We start from the raw sequence: 13,311 nt of genomic DNA on the forward strand, positions 1-13,311 counted from the left end.
TTTCAAATGAAGACTGAATTATGACCAAGAAATTCTAAAGCACGGAGAGGGAAATTGCAGTGCAATCTTTTCTTCATAGAGGCGACAATTGAAATGTAGCATTTCGATTAACGAAATTAAATGTATAAATTCACGCAACACCCTTGTTTGGCATCCACTATTAAATATTAACATTTTCCTTTCGAATTATGTCAAAGTTCACCTGCTCTTTTTTGAAAGTCAGTAGAATATTTCAAATATTCAATATTGACCCCTTAACACGTACTCCCTTCAAAATAATTAATTTCATGATAAAATGTTTTCGGAAAATGTAATTGTTCTTGAAAAAGCGTAGATATGTAATTTTTCAATTAATTTAGAGGGAATGGATCGATTTACAGTAAAATCAGTTGATTGAATTTAATATTGATTAAGGATTAAATGGATAAAAATAACTAAAACAATTGCAATATCTGAAACTTCAGTCAAATGATAAACCTCACACATATCGTTTGTTTTTTCGGCCTTGGTCTAAACCAAGACGTTTTTTTATAATTATCATATTGCTCTCAAATTCTTATCCCAAAACAAATCTTCAAATCCTCTAATAAATCTTCAAATTATCGAATCCCTAGACAATTTTTTAAATCTATATCTATATAAATCCTTACTGACTGAATGATAGACTGATAATCAAGGCTCAGCCCAAACCGCTTGCCCTTGAAGGCTGAAAATTTGTAGGAACGCTACTCATAAGTAATTTGCCGCCATCCTAATAAATGGGGCCTAGAAATGTAAAAAAAACATCTCTACGCAACAGAGTCCGCGCGTTTCAACGGATTTCACTCATATTTAGTACACTGGTTTCCTTTAATGATAAACTTATGCTTTAACCTATAGACGGGCTGAAAGGTCTTTCGGGTGCTCTTTTTTTCCATCTTTTTAAATAGCGGCCTAAAACTTCAAAACCTTTCTTTATGGAATAATGTCAGTATGAAAAGCAATAAAAAATGTCCCGACGGGCTGACGGGCAACGCCGAGTGCCTAATTTGCTCCTAGGGTGCTACAAAAATATTAGTCATCAGTAAAATATACCAACTCTTTATATCGTTTTGTTTATTACACGCTAGTCCTTAATAAATCTTCAAATCCGTAATAAATTTTCAAATCCTTAATTAATCTTCAAATCCGTAATAAATTTTCAAATCCTTAATTAATCTTCAAATTCGAAATGAATTTTGAAATCCTTAATAAATCTTCAAACCCTTAATAAATCTTCAAATTCGTAATGAATTTTGAAATCCTTAATAAATCTTCAAACCCTTAATAAATCTTCAAATCCGTAATAAATTTTGAAGTCCTTAATAAATCTTCAAATCCGTAATAAATTTTCAAATCCTTAATTAATCTTCAAATTCGTAATGAATTTTGAAATCCTTAATAAATCTTCAAACCCTTAATAAATCTGCAAACCCTTAATAAATTTGCAAACCCTTAATTAATTTGCAAACCCTTTATTAATCTGCAAACCCTTAATTAATCTTCAAATCCTTAATAAATCATCGAATCCTGAACAAATCTTCGAATCCTGAACAAATCTTCGAATCCTGAACAAATCTTCGAATCCTGAACAAATCTTTAAATCCTGAACAAATCTTAAAATATTGAACAAATCTTTAAATCTTGAACAAATCTTTAAATCCTTAACAAATCTTTAAATCCTAAACAAATCTTTAAATCCTGAACAAATCTTTAAATCCTTAGCAAATCTTTAAATCCTAAACAAATCTTTAAATCCTTAGCAAATCTTTAAATCCTAAACAAATCTTTAAATCCTTAACAAATCTTCCAATCCGTAACAAATCACAAATCAAAGAAATGTGCATAGATTTCAAATCTCGTACACATTTTTAACGAGTGACGGACCCCTCGAGAAATAACCTTGTTTCGCCTCCTCTTATAGGAGGTGTTAACGGTTCAGAGTGAGCCGAAAATTAAATACACCCTTCAGTGATACATTTTAGGTCCTCATTAGAATTATTGAGGATACAAAGGAAATTGTTAAACGCTTAAGCCTTTGCTAAAGACCTTGGCAATATTTCGCCAATTTGAACTATGTATTTCCGGTTTTTCTCATTGGCTGGTGGACCTGTGTTTAGAAAGTAAATTTGTCTCGGCTCGGAGAGGTTCATTTTGGTTTCCCAACTTGTTTTTATTGCGGCGAACCTTGTAGTAAGTTAAACATGGCGTCTATGTATGTACACTGCGCCGCTAAGCCTTGCACTTCTGTTGTAAGATCTACAACCGTCATAATAACAGTTTTATGATGTCCAGTTAGGCGTTTTATCAAGATTACTAGGTGGTCTACCTTTCGGGGTATTCATGTTGAACTTCGTGTTTGAAATGAAATAATTAAAATAACTTTACAGCGATCGTAAGAACCCAACAACCGTTTCAGTTACGAGTCTAAATCATATGTACACAACAGTAAACCGATTACTCCCCAAACTAACAAAATATGGCGACCCAGTAAAACCAAGGACTAAATAATTACTAAAGTTACTTGTCCTCTCTATAGTTGTTAGTCTTTGCTCTGTCCTCAAAAGATGGCGGGTATGCGCCGCCATCAAATTTTCATATCTGCATAGGTGGCGTTTTAGCCGCAAAAAGGGAGGTTTCGACTAGAACTATTTGCGGCGAGGTTTACTAAGAAAATCGAAATGAAGACTTTCTAATTTTTTTCTTTTTTAGTTTTGTACTTATTAAATTAAACAAAATAGACACACGTCATTATTTGACCAAGAAGAAAACGAAGACGTTGTTTTTGCCTAAAATCCTTTGGTATATATTTTCAGTTCAAAGGGTAAGAAGGAAAAGTATGAAAGAGAAATCTGAAATCGGGGTTTGAGACAATTTCCTCTCCTTTCTTATCCGGTACGATCCTTGCTATACAAATCTTTACCCCTAGTATTTCCGAAATTCGTAAGACCGGTTAAAAATGTAAAGGATAGAAGAGTTGGAAAAAAACTGATACACAAAGCGTTAGAAAAAAGAGAAACAAACTGATTGTAACGGACGAGGACTTGAGAGAACCTAGAAAAGTCCAAGATTTCCTGTGAAAAACGAAGGAGTATGACGAACAAAAGACGCGTTTTAAAATGCGGCGGATGTACTGTGTAGCTTTTCAGGAATAAAAATAGCCTTTTCTCCCACGCGCATTTCCCCAGAGGTTCAGAATATGTTGATTTCTCTTCCTGATATTTTTTGAAACGCATCCACTACTACTTGCACCGGACTGTATAATAAAAATGTAAAACATTAAAAGCGTAACAGCGCTCTATTGCTTTTATGGCATGAAGGTTTTTCTTTTGGGGTTTTTTTTTGGAGCGTATCTGTCAGTGTCAAATCTGAGCGAGATATCAGAATGACAGCAAATGCAAAAATGTTCATTTCAAGCAATTAAGAAAATTTCGGTAACTGGAAAAACATACGTTGTTAGAGATCTGAAAATGGGTTTCCAAAGACTGTCTTGTTTTCACATTCTAATGACGTGGTTCTTTTGAGTCTGATCATTTTGTGCATCACGAAAATTAGCGACTTCATGAAGTAATTATTCGAATAATTGTAAAGTATTGATTTTGAAATCTGTCCCAAATATATTTACGTCGAATTTATGTCTTTGCAAGGATAGATTTAGTTTTAGAAGTAAGAGTGGAGAACGGTTAGTATTTACTTCAGTCCGACTCATAGCCCAGTATAGAGCCCCTCCCTTCAACACGTAACGAAAACTTTAAATTATGTTTTTGGCTCACTTAAACTTCGTTTTGATGAGGTTGCTGACGGGGACGGTGAAAAATACGTAATTCCTTTTTAACTCTGTCGCTATGACCCGCCCCTTCTTTCATACCCCTCCGTCCCGTCCGGGACTTTGACGCGCACCCAGATTACTCTGTTCTCCATTCCTACTTCTAAAATTAAATCTATCCCTGGTCTTTGCAACAAGTAATATATACGAGCGTCTTTTAACTTGGTTTAATCTCTGAAAAACAAAGTTTTTATTTTAACCTTCTAGCGCAGAAGCATAACTCTGCACGAAAAAATACGTTTTGGTTAGTTAAATTGAACTTGAAAGGTTCAAAGTTATAAATTTTGTTTGCTTAAAACTCATGAAAGTATCAATAAGAGATAACTTGAACAAAAATTGTTGCCATTATTGATTTACTTCCAATTAACAATAATCACATCAGATTTTTTTTCAGAAGCACGAAGAAAAAATGTAAGGGCTGCTGGAGCGATTAATTTTAGCTTAAATAGAGCGTTATCTCATAAGTGCATCTACGATGCATTAAACTTAATAAGGAAGGTTTTTTGGGAATGCACTGATGTCATATTTCACTCTTCATCACCCTTGTTGTTGAAGTCGTTGCGGGGCGAGTGAAAATCTATCACCGCAACAAAACCTTGTTGACTCCTTGCCTAGAGATTAATGTTTCCCATATCTAAAGAAAAGCGGAAGTATAAAGAAGATGAAAATGTGTTTCCTCTTGTAGAAATATAACTCTTGGCCACTGAGAGCCTAACCACATTTCGTAAAAATAATCATAAAAAAGTATTAATTTTCGAGGCAAGTGTTTCCCAAAGATTTCAACGATGCGACTTTTTATTTGCTCACCAATAATACAATTTTTTAGTTTGTTTTGTTGAGACAGAGAGATTATTTGTAGGTCAATAATGACTTAAAGATAACGCGTGGCATGAACGGTTATCAGTAATATCATAAGTTCATTAGATATGTTCCGTAAGTTTGTCACTGATTACTGACGTAGGTGAAACGTCATAGATTCTCGTAAAGTGACGCCTGGTGAGGCGCTGTCAAAGTCTTAGTACAGACTAAATAAGAAGTAGGATTAGAAAACCGAGTGTAGTAAATTTTTGCGTCGTTCTTGAACTAGCTCCCAGTAAGACTAGCATTACTAAGTATAGGTAGTTTCATACTTACGAAAGGAACCTTAGAATCTTATGGTAATATATTATGTAAATTTTGTACATTAACCCTATTTGCGTGTTTCTTTCTCCAAAGTTACAAGTTGATCATAAAATCTCACAACACAGAGTCTGGGAAATACTGAATAAAAACGATTACTGTGTCCAGAATAAATAACCAATTTAATACAAGAACAACTTAGTCTTTCTTCCACACACCGATGATTTAAGTTTCTCATTTTTTTGAAGACAGCTTTAGGAATTAATCACTCTCTGATTGAATAAGACGCAACGAGACAATGTGCTACTCGCTAAAAAATGGTAAACCGCAATCTTATACGATTCCACCATATGATTTATGCAATATCGTATTATGATATTCGAGAAAGACATGAATTGAAACCTCTTCGAATGTATCTGGTTCTCTTTCGTACTGTTACCAAGCCACTCAAACGCCCGACCACCTACCTGATCAGCAGTACCGTCTTCCTTCCTGAGAACCTTATTTTATCAATATTATTTCTTAGAAGTATGGTTAACGGATAAACCCTCGAGTTAAGCCTTTGTTTATTTGGATGGTTTTCAATTTCATACAAAGAAAACGTATTTAATTGGCCGTGTAATAGAGCGTAAAGATAAAACAAATATTATCTATCCCAATTTTCTCGAAGGATTTCGGCACAATCCCAATACTTGGTAGGAAAACAAACGGGGAATCTGTCTTTTTTATGTTTCTTTAGGCAGCTTTTCCCTGGCTATTTGGTTAGTAATTAGGATTTGGACGTTAAAGTAGGTATCGGAATCGATGAAGCAATAGGTTCTGCGAAAGGGGATAAGAAGAGAAAAGGAGAGCGTGAGAGACTCTGCGAGAGGAAGAAAAAATAGAAAAGAAATCCGACGGAATCCATAGGAAGCTAATTTACTGTCGTCTTTGATCCCCTTCTTTGCAGCACGGTCCTAGATTAATAGGACAGGGATTGAATCTCCCTTTCTTCTCCCAAGCCCCCTTTCTCTATCGGACCAGCTCCAACGGATGTCTACACGAACATAGCCTTCTTTCAGGTAAAGGCCTATTTTCGAGAGTAAGAGTGTGACCCAAAAAATATTCTGAAATTTTAAAGCATAGCGCAGCTCCTGTGGATCCCCTACAAGTTGACTTTCCTTACGAACTCCAGTTTTGGCTTGGCAAAGCTAGAGGCATTTGTGGGCGGGATTTATACGTGCATGTATAAATCCCGCCCACTAGCCTTTTGCCAAGCCAAACCCGTAGTTAAGGAGGAAAGTCACCTTGCAGGGGATCCACTGGGGCCGCGCTTTGCTTTAATAAAAGCGTGTTTTACAAATTGGAAGACATTTTTGCTTCAATTGATGAGAAGATATTCTTGAATGGTGGTGTCTAAATGATCCGTATTCTCTAACATGTTGTATCATATTATTCTATAGCCTAGTAAGTGGCACTTGTAATGAGAAGAAGGCGAATCTGTGTCCTTCGCAGCGCTTCATAACCCACACACCAGAAAACCCCGAGGAAAATTGCAGATGGAAAAGCTATAATCAGTACTACAAAAGAAAAAAAAATATATATTTATCGATTTGTCAATATTTGTTTTCAAATATTGGATTTCCTGATGTTGACACTATTGGAAATCAAGCTTTTAGTTTCAATAAATTTCCGGTATTGTGATAAAAATTGTATTTTTATAAATTATAAATTGGTAAGCATTTTTGAAGAGAAATTTATAATATTCATTTTATTCAACCATTACTTGGTTATGTTATGATTATATACAAATTCTGATAAAACTGACCATGTCATTTTCATTAAATGAAAATAAGTAAAAGTTATATTGCGTATGGTCAAATAAAATGCAGAGGAGTTCTGAAAAATGCCATATAGTTTTCTTGGCGACACTTTAATATCCAGTTCACTGGGTTTTTTCAGTTGACCAATGATTTCTCTAAGCTGGAAGAATCTTTGCCGAGGCCTTTACCTTGAGCAGAAAGCTATGACGAGGTGGCCCCGTCTCACTGACCAAATAGAAAAGAGGAGCGAACGATTCAGCTTGGGTGGTGAGGGAGTGCCAGGGCTATTTCCCAATCTCCATTACCAAAAGTCCGAGTTTTCTTCTCTCGGGTCTTGGCCTTTTTTTATTCAAGAAGAAGAAAAAGGAGGGGGGACTTGGCCGAATAAAAAGGAATTTCGCTGGAGAGGGAACCTAGGGATAACTTTTCGAAAGAACGTCCTTCCATAGAAAAGAGCCGAGAAAAAAAGAGATAGGCAGAAACGGTCAACGTGTTATCGGTCAGCGAGTAGCGCGATGGCGGCTCTCTTACAATAACGCGATGGAAAAAAGGATCCCGACACGCGCCTGTAATACAGTGCCATTCCTTCTAGTCGTCACCTTCTATTTATAGAAGTTTCGCCAGCAGTGGCGGCCGATATACAGCCCAATAATAGAAGGAGACGTGGGAGGAAGAGGAAGGACGAAGGTGACCGGCCCCTATTCGATAAGGCACTGATATTTCCGGGCCCAGATTCGCGCTTACACGGCCTTCACTAACAACAAATAAACAAGAGATGAAACTAACGAGATTGGGAAATCCTTTGTGACAATATAGAGTATTGACCCAACAATCCTTCCCTTACTGAACACTTCCGCAAAGGACACTCACGGCGTCTCTTTCACCAACTAATGTACTTAATTAACTTTCTGGTTGGCCCACACCTTATTACGAGATGTGCAAATAAAATGACACGAGATTTGTTCAAATTTCAGGGAATAAACGTCAAACCAAATGAAGAGGCTTTCTCAAAAGGAAAACGTCGCTAAAGAAAACTTCAACCACAAAAGATGATTCTACTTAAAGCTCTGTTTTCTTTACATAATAAACATGGCGTTTTTAACTTTCAATTTCAAATTTTTTAAAAGTTATATTTGACGTATTATATCTTGCTTGTTTGTTCTTCATACACAGTCACAATTTGTTGATATGCATTTCCTATTTTATTCTGAAACCAATAATTCAAATTTTGGATCACCTTTGGCGACATTTAAAAAAAAATAAAAACTACACAATTTTTTTTTCGAGCTGTAATAGTTGGCACTAATTACGAAGCACCTCTCAAATGCGAGCTAAATCGTTTATTTACACAAAAACGACAACGTCAACGAGCGTCATTCGCGGCTGTCTATTATTTTTTTTCGTTACTGAAGAATTTTCGATATGCAAATAACTTAATCCTCATAGATATTTCCAAATTTAGAGGATTATTTTGAGTAGACCTTGAATGCTGATATTATGTCACTGCTTGTTGAAATCGGGAGCAAAGATAAAAGCAAGAAGTTATATCAGTATCTCAGAGAGAAGGTATAAGATGCCTTTGTATTCGCGCGCCATAGTCCCAGTCCCCCTATCAAAATACAAGGGGGACGTAAAAGGAGGCGCCGGGCTATTTCGTCTCTCCTCAGTCGGAAAATATGACTGTAATTTTCGTCACTTGCGTCGTCGCGCTGACGTGGGTTTTCAAGAACCAATGAAATGCTGGTTGTAATTTAGAGACGGGGATTGACTCCGGACCTACGTTTGGACTGGAGATAAAGCTGGAAATCTGGCGAATTTATACCTTCTCTCTGAGATACTAGATATAACTTCTTGTAAAAGTATACTCTCGTAGAACTCGAGGAGGGCGAAAAGAATAAACGAATAAATCTAGAGTAATAAACATGAAATGCGGAAATACTGTTCGAGCGGTCGTCACTTAAAGGTCAGTTCTGTGACATAGTATGCAACAGAAAGTACAAGGAAGAAATATTTGTGGATAGGCTTATTATTTAAAACTATATAAACCTGTGGTACTTGTAAGTGAAGACAAATATCTTGTTTTGAAAATGATTTTTATTATAGAATAGAAAGGGACTATATAGTGAAATATCAAGTCAGTATTTTCTGTAATTTAATAACTTGAAAAGATAGATAAAAACTTGCATTGTATGCTGGTTCATTATTGAAAAAACATACTCCTCAATAATAGATTAATAGTTTTTCGAAACATTAGTTGCGATTCTGTGGTTGACCTGTTCTTTGTGCCCTTTGTTTTATGAGTTTTGCGTTTGCAGTCTTCAAGTCGTAAGCTTGTCCGATAAATGCCATGAAATTGATAAACTGCGTAGTAGGATTGATTTTTAACCCAAATTCGCTGCTGGAATAGTCCCCTGGAAAGGTGTGATGGTAGTTGTGAAAACCTTCGCCCAAGGTAAACCAATCGAGTTTGGCATTGTCTGTAGGGCTTATGTTTTTATCGTATGGACGGTTTCCCCACATGTGAGCGATGCTATTCCCAGAAAAAGCTACGTGATAAGTGTACACCAGCCGTAAAACAATACAGACGAGGAAAGAAATTAGAGCTCTTTCTTGCCAGAAGATAACAGGAATTGCCATTGGTAAAATCATTGAGGTAACCAATGCTAATGGAAGGTAATACCTGAAATTTAAATATTCAGCTATTTAAGTCGTCCTTAGCAAAATATGATGGCAGTTTCCAGCTCCACTTTATTACAAATCAAATAGTGGGTTTTCTAAAAAAGGAGGAGCTTATTAAGAAACTGTTGCCCTTGACGTAATTTTCTACGTCATCTCGCTAGAGCAAAGGAAAGAAGACCATATGCTTAAAGCATAGCCCACTCGATCACGCTGGCTGCTCGTGGAACAAGGGTGGTTGAATGGGCTATGCTTAAGATGAAGACTTTCTTATTTCCGGTTCAAAACTGACGCTAAGACATTGTCTACTTCTCGCGATCGTGCGAAAGCGTTAAGACTTGGCTAAATAAGTTTATTCAAATTCATTTTAAAATTTAAGTAAGATAATGAATGCAAATCAGTGTTCAATTTAGTATTATAATTAATTTATAAAGATTATCTTTCTTGCTTAATGTGGCGCCAAAAAATCGATGACCAAGGCTTAAAATGATCAAAGTGCCTGGCCCCTAAATTTATATAAATAACCAACTATCATGCTTTGCATAAGATCATCTTACCGCCGCTGGAACTGCAAAACAGGGTCTGCCTCCAAATCACTGATGTCTAATTTATTTCCCTTTGTTGTAACGTCGGGATGCTTTCTACACAAGAGCCACCCTACGTGAGAGAAGAAAAAACCACGCGTTGTATTGTGTGGATCAGCGTTCGTGTCCGTGTATTTGTGGTGGACCCGATGATCCTTGGCCCAACGTATGATATGGCGCTTCATTATTTATATGGAAATTTACATTGAAATTTGAAGAATTAAAATTTAAAAAAATTACAATAGAGTGCATGAACAACAAACAAACAATTAAACATCATACTCTTTTAAATCGGCCAATTGCAAATTAAGCATAACACACAATAGCAAAATGTATCGCAACATTATCAAAGTTGCGAAACATCTGTCTTTCCATTTCAATGTTTTTTATCTAGCTACAGAGAATGTTACTATGAATAATTTTAGATTTTGCCTTTGCGTATACGTTCAAAATATTTATGGAAAATGTGACTTTATAGCCTCTGAGACTCGACTCCTTGAAACAGTGACCTCATTTGTAGGTCAATAATTACTGAACACTGCCACTTGGCATACACAGTTATATCAAAAACGGATTTATGTCCTAAGAACGCCGGATCATAGCTTTAGCCTCTAGTACCATCCTCGCATACTTTATTGAGAAACTTCGTCTGCTTATATTTTGACTCCACCCACAACTTTTGTATATAGCGTCCTCAAGTGGTTGAATATGTCATTCTTATCTCCATTTTCATGGTTAAATAGTTTTTTATTTATTTATTTATTTATTTATTTTTGAAATTGCGACAGTGGTAAAAAAGCAAATTGGAAAGCAATGCAATATAACTCCCGACTTAGTTTAATTAAGTTTTAAAGTTAAGAATATTTATAATTGGTGTTTCTTTAAATATTTTGTTTAAGTATCTGGTTTTTCTTTCTTTGTACTAAAATTATTATTGTAGTACATTTGTAAGTTATTATTATTATTTACTTGCCTTATGCAGTATCTAATTCTAAGGCCCAAAATATAAGAGAATAAGGCCGATAGATGGCGAACGCGAGTTTTGAAATTATAAGCCACTCCCATCAAAACATAAAAAGTAGTCGAGGATGGGTAGGGAATTTGCTACGTTCAACGTTCTTCTTACATAAATAATATAAATTTTGTCAATTTTGTTTTCGTATCCTATTTACATTTTCTGACACGAAATTAAAAAGTTGATCTGAAAATATTGCCACTCAACATTTTTGAAACACTACGTAAGAAAAGCGCAATTCGCATTCTGTTTCTAGTTTGTTTGTTGCTTATGAGCAGAATAATACTTGAAAGGCGACTGTGTGCCATAACATCAAGAAAACTCGCAGAGGTAAACGAGCTTTGTACGAACGGTGGGACCATAGACGATGTGATCCAGCAGTGAGGCCCATGATAGTAAAAAATGCCAAAACAACAGCTGATTGCCAAGTAAATTCAATATATCAAAGAAATTGCATGTCGTACTTAATTTAAGAATCAGTAATGCTTACTATATACGTATGTAAAAATCTTTGCTTTGGGTAATATATAAAGGGACCACAATGATAGGGTGTGAATAAGAACCAAGAAAACCACGCTTTCCCAAACAATGTGCGTCTGGAAATGTATCGGACCTAAATTTTTCATTGCGATGTTTTATTCTTCAAATTAAAGGTGTAACCTGTGAGTGAAAAGGATAATTAATTATCACATTAGTATTGTTAAAAGCTTATAAGCAGGGATACATTTAATTTTAGAAGTAGTGATACGTTTAATTTTAGAAGCAGGAATGGAGAACGGTTAGTATTTATTTACTTCAGTCCGACTCATAGCCCAGTAAAGAGACCCTCCCTCCAACACGTAACGAAAAGTTTAAATTATCTTATTTGCTCACTTGAACTACGTTTGGAATAGAAACAATACGTGTTACGATTACGTGATATAATATCTGTTTGGGTTAGTATACTTCAGAAAACAAGACCCTTCTCATTATATTAAACCTCGACCACAGCAGCAAGCCTAAGAAGAGGCAGATAGAATATTACTTAAAGGTGCGAGATTTGCCCAGAAGCCGACGTTGAGGCCAAGGTGCGAACAGTAGTAGTCTGATACTTATAGGCCTACTTTACGTCAATGTATTGCTTACCTTTAAAAAATATGAATTTGTTATAAAGTAAAAATTAATGATTATAGAGCAGGGAGTGGAAATAAGTCTTTTTATAATTTAAAGCAAGAATAATTAGTGAAATTCCTGATAATGTGGGGCTAGTTCAGCGTATGAATGATGAGAGACAGAGAAACTCACAAGAGTGATATATTCGATATTAGTTTATATAAACAAGAACCTACCTTATTGTTGAAAGTGGATAGTAAAGTTATTTTTTTTTTCTTAATCAAAAATTTTAAAATTAACTGAACGAAAGACGCTGTTTAAAAAAATCTTTTCAGCAATTTCTTCTTCCTGATAGATGCTGTAGAAGCAAAATTATATATTTTATAGGTAGGAAGGTAATACAACGGATCAAAGTACGGAGTTCTTCGGATTCTTCGTGACATTATTTATATTTTCAAACTATTGGTCATATTGAAGTTCAATTGGTTTTTGAATATTTTGAAAACCAATTACTCGTAAACAACAAATAGCTCATCAGCATTTTCGAATAATTACCAGTGTCAAAAGCGCGAAAATACATTACTTTAATATTTAATACAACGATCCGAAATTTTTATACTAGACAATAAATTAATAGTAAATAAAAAATATTTAAACAAATTACTCTCTTTTTTGCTATTATAAAATATTTATTATTTATATATTATTCAAATTGCGAGTTAATAGACCCAATCAGAAAATCTTTTGAATTTTTATAACGGCTCAGCTCTCGAGCAGACTTGTAAATAGTGATAATTTCATCGGGAGCCCTGCGGGCTCTCGACCCCCACAAAGCCCAATTTTCTTGGGTACCCGGGGCTCCCTAGTGGACAAGGGTAAATAAATAAAAAAAACTGAATATCAAACTGAGGCATACAATTATTTTGGTGTCGAGGAAAAGCCGCGTATTTTTAACTTTTACTCTCACTTTTGAGTCTTGAACTCTTGATCCTAGAAACCACGTCATACTCGCCAAAAGGGAGGGAAGGGAACAGAGGCTAGGGAGTAAGGGAGCAAGCCCAAAACAAAATGTGAGGGAGGGAAGGATGCATTCCGGGCTTTCCTGCCACAGTTTTGAGGGGAAATAATCTTCATTTTATTTTTATACTCTTTTTTGAGAGCTATGATTTGGTCTGTCGT

At 35.4% G+C, this 13,311-nt stretch overlaps 1 protein-coding gene across 1 annotated transcript; it reads right to left on the bottom strand.

Moving 5' to 3' along the window:
- Window positions 1-9,015: 9,015 nt before the first annotated feature.
- On the bottom strand, window positions 9,016-11,431 carry LOC149627455 (stearoyl-CoA desaturase 5-like). The gene is made up of 3 exons (XM_089851688.1): window positions 11,327-11,431; window positions 9,999-10,204; window positions 9,016-9,445 (listed from the first exon to the last, which is right to left on the bottom strand). Exons 1-3 carry the CDS (start codon window positions 11,429-11,431, stop codon window positions 9,016-9,018), a joined length of 741 nt encoding a protein of 246 aa, XP_089707814.1.
- Window positions 11,432-13,311: the final 1,880 nt, after the last annotated feature.

Source organism: Phalangium opilio, unplaced genomic scaffold (assembly GCF_054372755.1).
Source record: "Phalangium opilio isolate 3A_F unplaced genomic scaffold, DU_Popi_V2 ptg000105l_1, whole genome shotgun sequence".
In the NCBI taxonomy this organism is placed as follows: Eukaryota; Metazoa; Arthropoda; class Arachnida; order Opiliones; family Phalangiidae; genus Phalangium; species Phalangium opilio.

Excerpts from the sequence above, each read along its gene's own strand:
- LOC149627455 (XM_089851688.1), bottom strand. The coding sequence starts at position 11,431 with ATGGGCCTCACTGCTGGATCACATCGTCTATGGTCCCACCGTTCGTAC. Across the intron at positions 10,205-11,326 it reads GGCACACAGTCGCCTTTCAA|CGCCATATCATACGTTGGGC; the intron begins GTATTATTCTGC and ends TAAATAATGAAG. Across the intron at positions 9,446-9,998 it reads GTTTTGCAGTTCCAGCGGCG|GTATTACCTTCCATTAGCAT; the intron begins GTAAGATGATCT and ends TTTAAATTTCAG.